The following is a 16905-nucleotide window of genomic DNA, read 5'->3' on the forward strand; positions in this document are numbered from 1 at the left end:
TAAAATTAATATAAAATAATAATACTATTATAATAATTAACAATCAACTACTTATAACTTAAATCTTAAAATTCAATTTTAGTCCCCGGGACAATGGTGCAACGGTAAGACATCCGATTTGTAACCCAGAGAACCGGCAATCGATCCTGGACATCTACAGCGTATTTTCCGAATTTTCCTCCAAATGGAGAAACAATCAAAGGATGCTGGGCATCTGAATTAGTACTCTGGTAGTCGGTGGAAAATTTTTGGAATCAGATATACAGTATTTTCCGATTTACTAGGATTATCATTTTTTTTTTACTCTATAACTTAAATCTTAAAATTCAATTTTAATTCAATTTTGGACTGGCGTCACCGCGTCAGTCGTCGGCGGAGGACCATATCCTAAAGCGGAGCCAAACAAGTGGATATCAATAACGGCGTCACCGTGAGGTGGCGTGCGCGTGGTGAGAAGATGTGGCGTGGTCGAGAGGCATCTGGATCGCACCCTCTCTTGCAAGCAAAGCGACAAAGCCTGGTGACTCGCCCGACCAAGGCAACTCTTCCTCTCGATCTGTTTCTCCCCGCTTCCTTTTTCACATCTCGATCTCCATTCTCCATGCTTGTCTCTTGCATTACCAGTTCCTTCGGATAACGGGAAGTTAACGGCTGTAATGAAGCATGGCGGAACCGGAGACTACAAGCAATGGAGATGTTTTGAGTCGATTGGAGGTTTTGTGGTACTTATTTTTCTGATTGTTTGTTTTGGGTGGATGAATTTTGGTTTTGGAGCAGTTTTTTTTGAAAAAAGATCTTGCAGAGGAACTGCGATTACAAGCAATGGAGATGTTTTGAGTCGATTGGAGGTTTTGTGGTACTTATTTTCCTGATTGTTTGTTTTGGGTGGATGAATTTTGGTTTTGGAGCAGTTTTTTTTTTTTATGAAAAAGATCATCTTGCAGAGGAACTGCGATGGGGAAATGGGAGGATCGTAGATTTTTCCCGCTAACGAGCTTGCAGATCGGGTAAGTTAGAACCAGTTCTGTCTGATATTTTTTTTTGTTTTGTTTATTCTGTTGTGCTATCCCGACGTTTTCGTTTCCGTGTGATTAAGAGTGGGTTTTTGTTGCGATCTCTTCCCGTTCCACTTGAATTCTGTGACCGTTCTCCATTATGAAATCGTGAGAAAAGAAATCAATAGTTTTTGCATCTGCAACAAGGAGATCCCTTCTGAAATTGAATTCATCTTATATTCTTTGTTCTGACGTCTAGTGGAAGATATAGTGTGAAAGGCATTGCTACAAATAGGAGGCATGTTTCAGATTTATTTTGGCTGCTCACCGTAATATTAAACTTCAGTTGGTTAGATCCTTGGCTAAATCTTGCTCTAGCGTCACAGTTTGGGCAGCTTTCTTTTGGTTGAAAAGAGAAAGTTTGGTAGTTCTTCTAACAAGGAAAAATCTTGAAAATTAATTAGTGATGTAATTCATCATTCTGAAAGGAATAAGCATAAGACATTGTTTTGAAACATGACGATAAGAAATCGAGAGAATTCCTAAACCAAAGGCAAATCTCATAATTATGGGCAAATACAATAGGTAAAAAATAATTTTTGACAATAAGAAATAGAGAGAATCGCTATACTAAAGGCAGTCTCATAATTATGTGAAAATACAATAACTAATGCATAACTTCAACAATAAGTAACTAACAACTTCTTAAAGCAACGACCAATTACAATCCCTTTAATCATGGAATTTGTGTTGATCCTCCAACGGGTTTTCTGTCGATCTTACAATAGTCAACTTAGGCTGGTGAATATATTTCTAGCTTTCCCAATTGGTTGATGGTGATAAAAACCCATCATAGCGATCACATCAGCCTCTTGAGTGCTGTAGGAATATAAGTAAGATATATCAGTCCTTTATTCTCCTCACTTATAAAGCCTATTCTTTGTCACAGTTGTGTCTATACAGCTAATTGTTTTTGTTGGTTGGATGTTGCTTCTATGCTTCTGGTGTTCTTCCTATGCAATCTTAGGATTAAGCTTAATTGTGGATGACATTGCACCATATGTTTATCTATAGTTTTGTTATGTTCAGCTGCTCTTCATCATCACTATTTTGTATCTGTGATCTTTGTTTTATAAGAAATGAAGGCTGAGAGCCTGATGATATATGTGAATTTGTTACCTTTGTGTTAATGTTTTTATTCAATTTTCTTGTCTCTAGGAGAAATAATTTAACATATCCACATCAATGCAATAAAACCAACTACAGTGTCACCGACTAATTTATTTTAGTGATACACTATACTGATGAACTTTTAGTTTTGCATCTGTCTATTAATTTTCCATTTACTTTTTCTTAGAGTGTGGATCTGAAATCTAAATTCAAGCTAGCATTATGACAGTTTTGTCACCTATTTCTGCATACTGTGCATCTAACTTCTGTTATAGAAGTTGTCTTATCAAACAAACTCTGTCCCTGGGTTTCTTTTGCAGGGATCTTCAGTCCTATCTATCTCATTTAACTCTTTTTTTGGCGATAAGAAGTGAGAAATTCTATATCCTTGTCGATAATCGTCCATGGGTGATCCACCAAGACTCACGAGCTACTCACTTGTGGCAGTTAATGGTTACCAAGGTAAAGGTGAAAAGAGTTTAAATTCATACTGTATAAGGATGAGAGTTCCAATTGTATTTTCTGGTTACATTTTACAATGTTCAGTCTAGGCTATCTCCTTTTGCAAACACAAGATCCACTAGAGTTACAGGAAGTGATATTGGGAAGATTTTAAGATTTACCAAAAGCTCTAGATCTGTTTCCTTCAGGAGAAACAGATTACGTAATTGGTTCTCCTTGATTGATGCTGCTCGCAATTATAAGAAAAATTTGCACCATGTCAAGAAATTGAAAGACACTTTCCTTTTGAGTAATGATTTGCATTGTCCATTGTATGGATGCATTATTTTTGAAGTAGAATGGAAGTATGTGCGTGGCATCAACTACATCAATGAACTGCAGGTATCTTCTTACGTCTCAGTTTCATTTGTAGGATTGTATAGTGCCAATTGTTTTCTCTATCTGTTCTAATTTAGATTTTTCCCCAATTGTTTGACTGCCTATGTAGACTGATACATCCTTAGCATTGGAAGTTAAATTGATGAAAAGGTGGGAATTTGATAGTATTGAGCAGGCTTCTAGCTGCATTTATCTATGGTTTACAGGTATATGTGATGAGCGCTATCTCCTGCAAGATTATCTGGAAAGTATCTCCAGCAAAGGTAAAACACACTTGAGCTTTTATACACATCTAAGAAATTCCTTTTTCTGGATAACACATTATCATCTTTTGCAGATGTGTTTTACGATGCTCAGGAAGATATTTCATCCTCTAGTGAGGCTAGTGAAAAGCTGTTCACTGCTGTTGAGTCTCACGTGGAAAAACATTTTTGCATGCATTCTGATTCTTCATGTTCTCCTAGAAGAATGGAAGATTTAGATTCACCTTTCACACCACCAGCTTCTGGCCCTTACAAACGAAGAAAGATAATAAAATCAAGCATGTTCATTGATGTGGATGGACTTTCTGAGGAAGCATACAGTGAAGTTGTTAGATCCCCATCAAATTCAGTATCCTCACCTTCTTTGAGTGGTAGTGAAAGTGATGATGGGTGTTTGGTTTATGAGGCTACCACGTACAAGGATGTACTCCTTTTATTCAGATTTGATGATCATGATCTCCCATTTAAGCTCAAGGAAATAATTATGTCTGACCTGAGGCTACTTACATTATTGGAGTATGGACTTCCTTCTTGGGTCATTTTTCTTCAATCCTACCCAGTCTTTTGTCAAATATATCGTCCATGGATGTGCCCTTTAGCTAGGGCTTTTTACATTTTGATATCCATCATCACTGTCCTCATAGGATTCTATGACCTTTATAAGAATGTTCCTATACTGAAGGCAACTGCTGCAAGCTTATTTGGTCCCTTCTTTAACTGGATAGAATCATGGGAAATGGTTTCAAGAATCAGATACCTGGGAACTATGCTTTTTCTTCATAACTTTGAGAAAGCTTTGATGTGGTTCCTAATGGTTGCACGTGCTACAAAGTCATTGTTTTCTGTGTTGACGAAGCCAATTGCTGGTCCTATCATGGAACTTTTTGAATTGATTTTTCCTATATGGAATGCATGCTTTTCTACTTTGGAGAGCCTCATCTGGGTTATTTGGAATGCATTATCATCTTCATGCAACGTGGTTTCGAGTATATTTGAAATTATCATTTGGCCTTTCTGGTTTGCCTTTTCAACTTTATGGAGTGTAGGTGGGATATCAGCTAGTTGTAGCTTCTTTCTATGTTTGGCTTGTCATGCATTCAACTTTCCTCAATGTCTCACCTTTTTACTTCTACTATCTTTTTCTAATTACAGTGGCATATGTAATATACCCAGTTGTCTGGCTTCTTTTGGAGATTGTCAGTGCTCCTGTTCGTTTGATTGCTGCATTGGCTAGTTTCCTTGGAATGTTTTTCATCAATGTCTATTATCTACTGCAAGGAACCTGGTCAGCTATTGGGGCTTTGTTTCAGATTGCATCTCCACCTGAAACAACAGCAGTTGCTTATGAAGTTACAATTTGGCGGTCACTTTGGAATGATTTATTTTCCAAGGTAATGTTGTTCAGTGATACACAAGTGTGCATTCTTTTGGTTCCTAAGTTATGTTCTTGTTCTTCTCAGGTATTCCGTGCAATTCGAAGCATTTGTTATGGTTTTGTTGCTTTTTTCACAGCTTGCAATAGGCATAGGTTAAGGTATGTTATCTATTACACTTTTTTTATTAAATAAATCAAATGGCAGAAAATAGCTCAATTGATTCAGATATATGGTTCTTTTCTTGTCATTCAACACCATGCTTCCTAATTGTTTAAATTTTTCTAGCAATAAATCCCTTAAATGTGGTTTAGATGGATTATCTTTGTATCATCTCACAATTAAATGATTCTCTCATTTAACAAGATGTGAGTCAAACTATTTTGGGTCTTTAACGTGGATCTAATTGAGTCCTACTGCAGATATTTTAACAATGGAGCTCTTATATTATTATCCTTATAAGATTGATGCCTCTTGAGTTAATTATATCTTATCACTTAACAATTTACAGAATTATAACACTGCAAATTAACATAGGTAAGTACTCGATTGAGCGTACCAACTCCCTCAATTGTCAAGGGCCTTTCCTGAGAGCATAAGGTTTGGGATCAAATCCCACCTTCACTATGATGTACCTTAACATGATGTGGTCCATTTACTTTCAATCATTATCGCTCATCAGTCTAAACTTGATTGTTTGGTTAACTCAGGTTCATTGAATGTATAACTTTTTATCCTCAAATCTCTAATTTTGTTCATCTACAAAATTTAAGATCGATTTCCATTCAGACCTGGTCACTTTCTGTAACAAAACAACCAAAGCTTGTGCTCAAATTGGACTTACAGTCAATATTCTTAGTGTGTCCAAAAAAAAACACTACTAAATTATAATATATTACTATTTTTCAGCACACACTAGTTATTAATGAGCTTATTTAAAACTGCAAATGAGTCTATGCACAATCCTAGAATTATTTAAGAGCTTCTAATGTATAGAGTTTTAGCTAATGAGTCAGTGTACAAGTTAAATCAACTCTGTTGCTCCCAGCAAGCTTTCATTGTTTGTTCATGACGGCAGAATGAGGTTGTTCACAAACTAGTTTTGTTTGTCAATTTCCATACTTTTTTTATTAAACCCAATTCAAAGATCAAATTTGGGCTTGTAATGTACTGAATTGCGCTGGAATGAGCTTATCCCAGAGATGAATGATTCATAAGAAACTCTCAAGGTTTTTAAAATTGTTGCAGTGTGTATTCCGTATCACACATCTCGGTCTTGTGTGAGTATTAGCTGGATTCTTGTGTAATGGGCATGGAAAGAATTTGCTAATAGAATCTTTCTTGGAAAGGATTTTTCACACTTTTTTTTAAATGGATGCTAGTTCTTGTAGTCTTTATTCTTACTATGTGGTAGCTTGGGATTAGGAATGACGAGTAATTGCTTGGCTTAATTTAGCATGATATAACAAACACGATAACTAAATTCCAAATTCTATATTTTCTTTGTAGGAGATATTATACTTACTATGTTGTTGTCGTATTCTTCTGCACTAATAATGAAGGGGATATTGAGTTTTAGGGATCTGGGATCTATATTATTTAACAAGGGATATCGATGGAGACGTCATCAATCAGAAAAAAAAGTTGAATGCTTGAAAAAAGGAGGCTTCTAAAGATTTATCTGATCGTTTAGTCCTCCATGGGTTAAAAAAAAATTTAGTATTGTGGTGCCATCTATCATACTTCATGGATTATTGTTGGGTTGTTGGAAACAACACTTAGAAAAGCTAATGTAGTTGAAATAAAAAAGGTAAGATGGATCTGTGGAGTTACTAAACACGATACAATAAAAAATATTATATATTCAAAAGCAATTAGTTGTATTTTCAATAACTGATAAGATGAGAGAAATAAAATCTGGACATGTTCAAAAGAGTTGAATCTATTAGGGGTTAAGAAAGATTTAAAAAGATCTTTAATTAACTTGAATGTTACCTTGGATATTGATTTGTATACAGGTTAAGGGAGGAATAAGATTTTTGTCATCAACCATAAATAATTAGGAAGACATGACTTGACGATGATAATGGTTACACAGTTTGATGATATAATGCTAATATGAAAAACATAACTTAACTACTTGACCTTGCTGACGTATAATATGGAAGCATCATTCATCCTTGGAACAATATTATTTTCTTGGTGACCAATATTTTTTTTTCCTTATAACAAATATTAATATTTATATATCTGGGAAAGAAATTATCAGAAAGATTATTCTTTTTTTTAGTGTTATCTATAATTCTATAGGCTTATTTTGGTTAGCCATGATAACACTTCTGTCTACCTTTTAAATTTTCGTTCAGAGATTGCTTCCATTTCCAAGTTTGTAGCTATTGTTTTGCTCTTATAGATTACAACATTATTATTATTTCATCTTTCTCTTTGTTAGCATCTACAATCACATCTTGGTGCTTATCCATCGCTTCTCTCATGTCATCTACCCTTGGAGACTTTCCAAGTCTGACCGCGGAAGGAAGAAAGAAATAAATCAAAGCCCTGTAAGTTTCTTGAAATACTGTTCTCATAAATTCGTGGATGATCAAGATTACTCGAGGGTGGAGTCACACTTTATTAGCATGTGGAGAGAAAATTAGGATTTCTCCTTCTCAAGAATCCTAAGATAGCCTTCTCTACCTTTATATATAATATTGATGAATAGGAAATATTACACACTTGACCCTTAGACATTTATCCATAATTCCCTAACAATGTTCATCCAACTAATAATATTAATCTACTGATGAGGTTGAATGTATGTGCTCCTCCGCAAGCATCGATCATATGGGATGAGTTTCCAGATTTAAAATAGAATGCAAGTCTGCTCTAGCAAACACTGGAGTATCTAATTATTTTAACAGAAACTAGGTTGATAAAGTTGAAAATTTTGCTCACAAATGTCCTTCTTGTCCTACTATTATAGGAGTTTGAAAGTTCATTTCAATTTAACTGATTTCTATTCTGTATTCTGATTTTATTTCAATCTAGTTCAGACAATCAAACATCTACTTATTGAACCAGAGGAAGAGGAACTAATAAGCCACCACTGTCCATAATGTTTGCATGTTGCTTTTTGTATTTTTCTGTCAATCTAAATATATTATGGAATTTGATTCTCAAATTTGTATCTATTAAGCATGATGCAATGCTAAACATGTTTAATTCTATGCAGCTTCAAGAAAGTGATAGACCAATACCTAAGTGAGTACACAATGTGCTACTTTCATCACACAAGTCAATTACATTAAGCAAACTGACTAAAAGAGTCATATTTTAATGCCAGATCTGGCTCGCAAACACCGGAGAAACTACGAAGAAGGCGCACGAGGAGGCCGATAACTTCGCCGATAACTTCCACATCATAGCACTTTGGATTGTATAACAAGTGTAAATTCCTTGATTCTTGTTTCTTTTTCTCTTGGAGAATTTGGATACTGATCTCTCTTTCCCTTTTCTTTTAGGGTTGGGAGAGGGAGAGGGGCTGTAGGTACACTAACTGGATAGAAGATCTAACTATAGGCTGTGTTAGGAACATTAGCGTAGAAGAAGAGTAAATTGACTCTGTTGGACATATCTTCTAAGTTATATCGACAAGTTGACAATACTATCGTAACTATCATAGATATACGAGTTCGAATAGTTTCTTGAGCCAAGAAGAGGGATATCCTACGATACTCAAGCAACAAGATGCTCAATTCTTCATTATATTTTTCTTTTTTTTTTTCTTTAGTATAGGACTCACAATTCAACAAGCCTATACATCGATACAAAAAAACGATCAATGTTCTATGATAACTCCATTTCTACCAGCCTTCATCTTATAAAGAATTCAAATCGATCAACTTTCTCTATCTATCCCTCCTATTCCACTTGGATTTCGGATATTTTGTGAGAAGTCGATGGCAATGTCATCGATTGGTGGTGTAGCTTAGCGAATAGCCCTACTAATGGTGCAGTGTTATATGTGCATGCCTCCGTTTGCATGTAGTTTTCTCGATCATCTCTAAACCAATCTCGATCATCTGGACCGCCAACGATAGCACCGGTCAACACATTCGGGTTTGCTCCTCGTCGCCCATACCAATCATAATACCCCTATAAGTAAAGTCGATAATAATGTTAAACACAATTCAACTCAATTTGAAATACAATTAACCAAAAAAAAAAGTTAGATACATCCCTAACCTAACATATAAGGGTTACATGAACTAATCTGAATATTATTTAATATTTATTATTATCTTTTTTTTCTTTCTTTAAAGAGTTTATTTTTTCCACCTGTATACACCCAATGAAGTCCTTGCTCCTCTTCAAGGCCACAATGGAGGCCCCACGGTGGTGGACCCGCACCGGGTATTTGGGCCCAAAGCCCACTAAATAGCTGGTCCGCATCGGGTTCGAGCCCAGAATGTACTCGGCCTGCGACCTAGCCAGGCCCATAACCTCCTCCGCCCCGGCGTCGCCGCCCGGGCAGCGGAGTCGCCCGCCCGCCGCCTCCTGCTGGCCGGAGTAGACGGCGAGGAGGAAGGCGGCGCCGGTGACGTACTGCATGTTGTTCCACTGGCGCACGTAGAGCATGCCGCCGGGGGAGCGCCGCACGTTGTCGGCGCCGGTGTTCCTCCCGAGGCAAGCGCACACGTAGTGCTCCGCCTTCGACCTGTACCGCTCCAGCTCCGCCGTCTGAGCCTCCGTTAGGGTTCTCTCACCACGCAGCAGCTGCCGCATCTCAAATTAAAAGATAAAATATTTCTTTAGCAATAAAAAAATAAATAATATAATTCCGAAAACAAATAATTTTTCTGATTCATTTATTAAATAAATTTAAAGTACAAATTTATTTTTTCGGGGACAAAGAGGGTTGTGTGAATAGGGAAGTAGGTGTTTTTAATTAGTATGTTGACGTGGACAGCTGACGATTCATGTGCCACGTGGCGGAGAGTTGAGCTGTCAAAATCATTATTTTTCATCGGACGGTAATTAGCTGCTGTAGAAAATGAACGGACCTGGGACGCCAGGATTTGGACGCCGGCGAACTTGACGTCCCAGCTGAACTCCGTCACCGCCCACCCCGTGCCCCCCAACGCGCCGCCGTTCTCCACCACGTACTGCAGGTACTCCGCCCGCGCCGTCGCTCTGTGCAGCCACAGCGCCGCCCAGAGCAGCTCGTCCTCGTAGCCGCTCCACGACGGGTAGTAGCTCTTCGCCTCCCTGATGCTGCCGTCGTACTTGCCCCGGTGCCTGTCCGCGAACTCAAACAGCTGGGAAAAGGATCGCGCGTTTGAGGTTGATTTCCGGAAATGATCGGCGAGTCGGAAACAGGGGAAAGAAAGGGAGTTTGGCTGCTGATTCGATGGTTAATCGGGTCACCTGTTGAGCATGATGGAGGAGGAGGCGGGCGTACTTGGGATTGGACTTCCGGAACACAACGGAGGCGGCGGCCATGGCCGCCGCAGTCTCGCCGGCGACGTCCGACCCGGGATTCTCTTTGTCGATCTTGTACGCTTGCCGCGACGTCGTCATGTCCTCCGGCCGCTGCCAGCAGTAGTGATCGGTGTCGCCGTCGCCCACCTGAAACATTTAACAAAAAAAATCCCTTACGATCCCATCACCAAACCGATCAAAGATTGTGGGGAGCAAGACGACGAGCCTCGGCCCAGAGGACGAAGGGGTGGGTGTGAGCCTTGATGAAGTAATCGGTGCCCCACTTGATGGCCTCCAGAGCATGCCAATACTCGCCGGCGGCCGCGATCTCCTCTCCGTACTCGATCACGCTCCACGACAGCATTGTGACGGTGAAGGCCATGGGAAGGCCGAACTTGACGTGGTCGCCGGCGTCGTAGTATCCCCCAACCAAATCCACCTGCATCATCATATACAAGGATCCAGTACTACTCGATCAATCACTTAATTCTCACACCAAACAAATTGCTACAAAAAACACGCACTCCCTGTTGAAGGCCGTCGGTGAGGCCGGAGTGGCCGCGCCAGGCGACGTGCTGGGTGTAGGGAAGCCGGCCGGAGCGCTGCGCCTCGAAGTAAAGCAGAGACTTGGACAGAGCATCCTTGTAATCGAATTCCTTTGCGCCAGAAGCAACACTAACTACAGCGGAGAGAACAACCCAAACGATGGCCATAAACCTATCGGCTTCCATTTCTTCTCCGAGAATGCATGAGACTCTGAGTCAATCGCACCTCCTCCTTCTGCTTCTCCTTCTTCTCAATTTGTGGGAATGATTTGTCTGTAGGTCAATGTTTAGCTGCTACAAGATGGACAAGGTCCTACCTAATCCAAGCATATCTGTGTCTCGGACATTGACGCACTCAATAGCTTCAGAGGAGGCCTTGGCTCGGGAAGGTAGGAAGAAGAGAGGAGGAGTTTGGTTCGATACAATAAAGATTATGTACATGGGATGAACTAAAAATGTGGAGAGGTATTTAATTAGGAGACGTGGATTGGAAGGGGGACTGCAGGAGGGAAGGGAAGGGGAGGGGAGGGACATGGAAGGCGGCGCGTCCACTGCCAGGCAGCAACATGCATGGGCTTTGGCTCCGCCGGAGTCGATGGCTTCAACAAACTTGTCGGCGCACGCTCGCCTGGTTCGGGCATTTTGTCGAACACAAGTCGGCCAACAGAGAATGCCCATCATACTTTTATAATTTATCATTTTTTTACTTATTAAAAAGATTAACCTGGTATTTTATCAAAATTAATTTATTCATTTCAGTAAAAGGTAAAAAAGAATTCGTCATCCAACAGTCCTTTTACACGGTTGGGTCCACAACCATCTATAAAGAGGTAAATCGAAAAGCTGTAACTGACCATGATGGAGGAAGGTATTATCTCACGACTTCGCCAAGATTCGTATCCTTGTCGACTTCAGCAATTCTGCTTCGTCATAACCAACTCAATTATTCCCGAAAATCAAATTAATTTATTCATATATATTGATTTGGTATGAGATCTGGGGATGAATCAATTCCCATCGGATCATCCTAAATTAGTTGCTCAGAACGTCTTTTCAATAGAATCGGCTTTTAATGGATTGGATTTGTGTCAAATCGATTTCTATCTGTCTTGCTGAAAGAGATGAGTAGTTAAAACGCATATTGGAGTGCTCCCTTCTACACTCAAGCTAAAGTTGGAGAAAATAATAGAGAACAATAGAAGAAGACGAAGAGTTTCAAAGTAAGTTGTGCATATCTTCTGTTACTGAAATTGTTACCTTACATGGAGACGAAGAAGACGAGGTGCTGAATTAAGGAAGAAATCCCTCTTGACAACAATTGCACCACTTGTCTTTATTTGGTGTCATCAATCAGAGTAACTATATGATTTTAGGTGGTTGCATAACTCTAAGTGTTTGTAATCAGCATAACATTTCTATATTTTATCTGATGTCTTTTTCGCAACTGATGCATCCTTTGCTCTATCGTACTCAAACCCAACTTTATCAATTTTTTTGACCAAACCTTCAACTGACTTGATCAAAACTTCACTGAACTCAACAAAGTCACTATAATTAATTTCAAACTCCCGAAGTCTAGTCAATCTCCTACTGCGTACACTTCCCAATTTATCCTGATGGCCAGTGAAAAACTTCTTGAATTTTAAATTTAAATTGGTCAATTTATTAACTAGTTGAAAGGGAAAATTAGCGAGATGGAATCGGACCGATCACCTCAAAAATAGTTAATGGGGGCCGGTCACTCCAAAAATAGTGAATGAGATTAACTAAGATTTATCATTTTTTTTAGTGTAGAGGTCAAATTTAAAATTAATCAAATGTTCTATTTTTGTCTTAAAACTTAGATGTTATCGAATTCATAATTCTTAATTAATTAACATGTGCAAAGGATAGAAATGAATTAGAAAACATGAGCAAAGCAATAAAGCTTCATTGTGAATAAGAACTTACTCGATGTGGAACTAATTAACCTTTCTGTGACACCGTGTTTAGGTAAACAACATTAAAGCAGCAAACAATGATTATACCTATTAATGGTTAAGCAACACTTCTGCACAAGGTCTCATTTTGGTCATTATAAATGTTATAACTTCATATTGGCTGATTAATCCAAGTCGTTCATGTTCGAGCATTCATCTCGTCGAAACTACATCACCCTCAACTACATTCATATAAAAGCTTGAATGCTCCGGGGCATAGTTAAATTGGTTACGACAGAACAGAGTTGCAGAAGAGGACAAGGGTTCAAATCTCGATAAAACCGAGACAATACTTTCCTCCGTCATAGTTAACTGCAGCTTCTTGATTTACCTCCTCACAGGTGGTTGTAAAGTTGACTATGTGAGACCGCTGAGGTGATGAATTTCACATTTTACAGAAGATAAAAGCTTGAGTGATTTGAGAGAATCGATAAATAGTAGACCCACATATTCATCCACTTAATTCATTCTAAACTTATTTGGAGTGAAAGTGAGATGAAAAAAACAAATTTCACTACTTTAGTCCCATATCTTAAAATAAGGATTCTTTGATATGCTTAAATATCAAACAATTTGCTTAAATATCGTTAATAGCGTTAAATAGGATAGAATCATATATAAAGAGTTCAAAATCACTAAAGAGCGATCAAATTATAGTTCGGTACTAAATTAGCGATCGAAATATGGTTTAATATTATTTTTAATCCGCATCCAAATTTATTTACTCTAATCCCATCCGCATCCAAATATAGCAATTGAACCAGAATTTGATCACTAAAAGTAGTGACCAAAACAGAATACGATCGCTAAAAATAGCGATCAAATCAGAATTTAGTTGTTAATTCTGCAGATCGCTAAAAATAGCAACCGAACCTTGGTTCAATCGCTAAAATTAGTAATCAAAATAGGTTTAGTCGCTAGCTAGTTTTCCCTAAAATCACCCGAACCCTAGTTTTCTCTCTCGCTTGAACTCTAACCCGATCTTTTCTTTCCAATATCTCTAGCGTAATCTACTTTTTGTGCCAGTAAATTTTTCTATCTCCCCTTTTCTTTCCCTTTCGTTGCATTGCCGACTGAGGTTAAAGGAAAAAATTCATGAATTTATTCAAACCGTTTAACTCCTAGAATTAGTTGGATCTAGATTATATAAAAAATAACTAACTTAATAATTAAATTGTATAATATGAAAGTTAATAATTTATTATATATATATATATTTATTTATTTATGAATGAGAAGTATCAAAACTTAAATTGTGAAGACAACATTAAAGTACTAGATGAAAATAATTATAGGAGAGAGTAAAAATAAAAGACATTTTCTCTGTTCTTAAACCATGATTAACAAATTTATTATCATCCAATTAATATTTAGTACGTGATTTGTAAGTGCGAAGGGTGCAGTTGAAATAGTGGTAGTGAACGAATACAACTTCTCAATTATATTGTTTGTCCCTATGCCATCAAATTTCAACTCAATTTCATATTAAAAATAAAAACAAAAATAAATTAATTTAAAAATTAAATTTTTCCTCAGGTAATTAATATAAAATTTACACTATAATTATATTTGAATTTCTCATAATGCACCTTTGCCATATTTATTGAATGAAGTAGTACGATTCTAATTGAATTGTGACACTCCTCTCTAATTATTATAACATATGACAAAATATATGCGAGTGAACGTGTCATCACGCATGAACAAGTTTAAAATATTTTAAGATCACCCCTCTCTCTTTTCAATACAAATTAGTACTATTTAATCGAATTAAAGTCATTAGTCAACTAACTAATTAATATGGAATTGATTGAGACAGACTTCTACAAAATGAACTAAATATTTCATTTTGACGAACTTATACAATTTCAATAAAAAGGTAAAATCTATCTCACATAGGCGACTCCATGATAGGCTGTGAAAGAGGTAAATCGAAAAATTATAGTTGACCACAATGAAAAAGAACATTACCTCGATTTCGCCGAACTTATATAAGTTACAATGTAAGTGTTTCATTTAAATGTCAATCATAATTCGTTCACCTAAATAAATGAAGGGATAATCTAAATAAATTAGCAACTATTTTTGGGCTATTTTAGTCGATCGATCGAGGTGCGCAATTAATTAGGTTTCTAATCAAACTCTAAATGTTAAAAATAGATGGAAATTATCAAATTAAAAATTGCCATTAATTTAATGGGAAAATCCATATTTAACAATTAATTAAGAGAAGTAGTTGGGTTTCTTAATCTCAGGAGACATAATTAATTAAGAGGCGTACTAGTGAGCTACCAAGTTAGATCGCACATAAAACACCTCAACAACTATATATATATATCAGTTCCAGCAGAGGGATTTAATCATATTTTACTATATATCTTGCTAAACTTGTTTTCCCAAACTTAATTAATTATCGTTCTAATTAATTAGAGCCCTTTAATATCAAAATTAAACTGGAGAATATTGCAAAACCGAATATTCAGAATGTAAGAAGAGAATTTGTGTGATTGTAAAGAGAAGAAAGGCAAAAGGCATGTATGATTAATTATTGAGTGTTAAAGTCAAGAGCTTGAATGCCATTTTTTGCTAAAGTAGGTAAAGGAGATTAGCTGTCAGTGTCAGGTGTAGTACATATGAGAAAGGATGGGAAAAGGAAGGGGAGCAACAAAAAAAGCACAGAATAGAAATAGAGGGATAAAATAGGGACATTAAAATTTTAAAATAAATTTTAAAATGGTTAAGAGCGCGACCCGTAATGCGTTACACTTCCGATCCACCGCAATCGCTGCTGCTGCCACTGCCGCTGCCCTGTCCGGCCACTGCCAGCCGCCGCTTCGGGCGCGATTGATGCGCCACTCATGTATTATTCAATTTACGCTAAATTTTTATGATTTTATTTTTAAATTTTACTAAAAAATTTCATATAAATAGAAATATCTTTTTATCTAATAAATATATAATTTTTTAATATATATGTGAAATTTTAATTGTAATCTCAACAAAATAAACTTATGGCACAAGTCATGCTGGGCTTGACAACACAATTGTTACAACCCGTGCTCGTGGGAGTGACAAATTCTCAATTAAATCGAAATAATCTATCAAAAGAATTAGAAAATTCGATTACAGTTAATTTGAAAATTCAATTATTATTTTAAATAGCAATTATTTCTATTTAATTTTGATTTAAAATTTTGAATTCAGTTATTAGCTGATATATTATAAATTATCGACTTCTACACTGCCGGGCAACCGCATAATTAATAAATCGAACTAACATCAAATAGTCATTTATAAAATCGATTTTATATCGATTTAGTTTAGTTGATTTTAATAGTAAAGTTTAGTCAGTTCAATTTATTCAAAAAAATATAATTTTTATTTATTCAATTCGGATCAGTTTAATTTTTAATCGAATACTACTAAGCCTCTCTTTCACTCATTCTAGGTATAAATTTATTGGGCTGAAAAATTCGGGTGGCCCAACCCAATTCCAACAACATTTTCTGACACCCAAGGAAATGATAGGTAGAGGCTTGTCGTTAAATTAATTTTTATACGTAACTTAATGTTTCGATAGTAATGCAGATCTATTTTTTATTTTCAGTTATTTTAATTTGTTTGCAATGAAGCATTATAACAATGATATATATATAGAAATATCTTTCATCTTTACTATTATTATTTTTATATCAAAGTGGCATGATAATGATTTTATTTGATGTATTTTTTTTTTGCTTATTCTCTAAGTCATGACTCATGCTATAATATCATATCATTTTTTTTTGCATATTTTTCATATTTAATATTCCTTTAGTTAGTGAAGACGTAGTTACAATTGCAACTCTTGGATGCAACTACAAATAAATTCTAATATTTTTTGTTTTCAAATTACAATATGATTTTTATTAAAGTTTTTTATTTAATATTTGACATATATGTTTATCGATTTAAATTCAATAATTTTTATAAATGGAGAGTAATAAATTTTTAAAATAAAAATTTAAAAATATATTTTAAAGTTAATTTATTATTTTTAATTCATTTGTATAGTAGGTTAATGGTCACTTTTGCTTTAATTTGCAGGAAAGCAATTTAGCGCTAGCAATTTAAAATATTATTTTAAAAATATATAATTAAAATTTAAAGTATTTCATTTCATTGATACTCATCCACTAAGTCGTTATCTAAAACAAAACATATGGATTTTAATAAAAAAAATGATATCAAAAGAGGAAAAATAGTGATGTTTAAATTCT

The 16905-nt window shown here is 36.2% G+C and overlaps 2 protein-coding genes across 5 annotated transcripts; one reads left to right on the forward strand and one right to left on the reverse strand.

Annotated features, from left to right (window-relative positions):
• The first annotated feature begins 531 nt into the window (after window positions 1-531).
• On the forward strand, window positions 532-8290 carry LOC141831595 (uncharacterized). Of its 4 annotated transcripts, XM_074718987.1 has the most exons (12): window positions 532-722; window positions 945-1007; window positions 2486-2627; window positions 2712-3008; window positions 3115-3268; window positions 3343-4314; window positions 4421-4659; window positions 4729-4802; window positions 7094-7202; window positions 7874-7902; window positions 7985-8088; window positions 8163-8290. In XM_074718987.1, exons 2-11 carry the CDS (start codon window positions 955-957, stop codon window positions 8064-8066), a joined length of 2151 nt encoding a protein of 716 aa, XP_074575088.1. In that variant the 5' UTR covers window positions 532-722; window positions 945-954; the 3' UTR covers window positions 8067-8088; window positions 8163-8290. The 4 variants fall into 4 exon arrangements, with proteins under 4 accessions (XP_074575088.1, XP_074575086.1, XP_074575089.1 ...); XM_074718985.1 differs by having other exon boundaries at window positions 7985-8290; XM_074718988.1 differs by having other exon boundaries at window positions 532-714; window positions 7985-8290.
• Window positions 8291-8562: 272 nt separating this feature from the next.
• On the reverse strand, window positions 8563-10853 carry LOC141831596 (endoglucanase 7-like). The gene is made up of 6 exons (XM_074718989.1): window positions 10647-10853; window positions 10349-10561; window positions 10069-10269; window positions 9705-9959; window positions 8980-9417; window positions 8563-8796 (listed from the first exon to the last, which is right to left on the reverse strand). Exons 1-6 carry the CDS (start codon window positions 10851-10853, stop codon window positions 8563-8565), a joined length of 1548 nt encoding a protein of 515 aa, XP_074575090.1.
• Between the last annotated feature and the right edge of the window lie 6052 nt (window positions 10854-16905).

Source organism: Curcuma longa, chromosome 7 (genome assembly GCF_044706935.1).
Source record: "Curcuma longa cultivar G26 ecotype Majalengka, Jawa Barat chromosome 7, ITB_CL_G26_1.1, whole genome shotgun sequence".
Lineage (NCBI taxonomy): Eukaryota > Viridiplantae > Streptophyta > Magnoliopsida > Zingiberales > Zingiberaceae > Curcuma > Curcuma longa.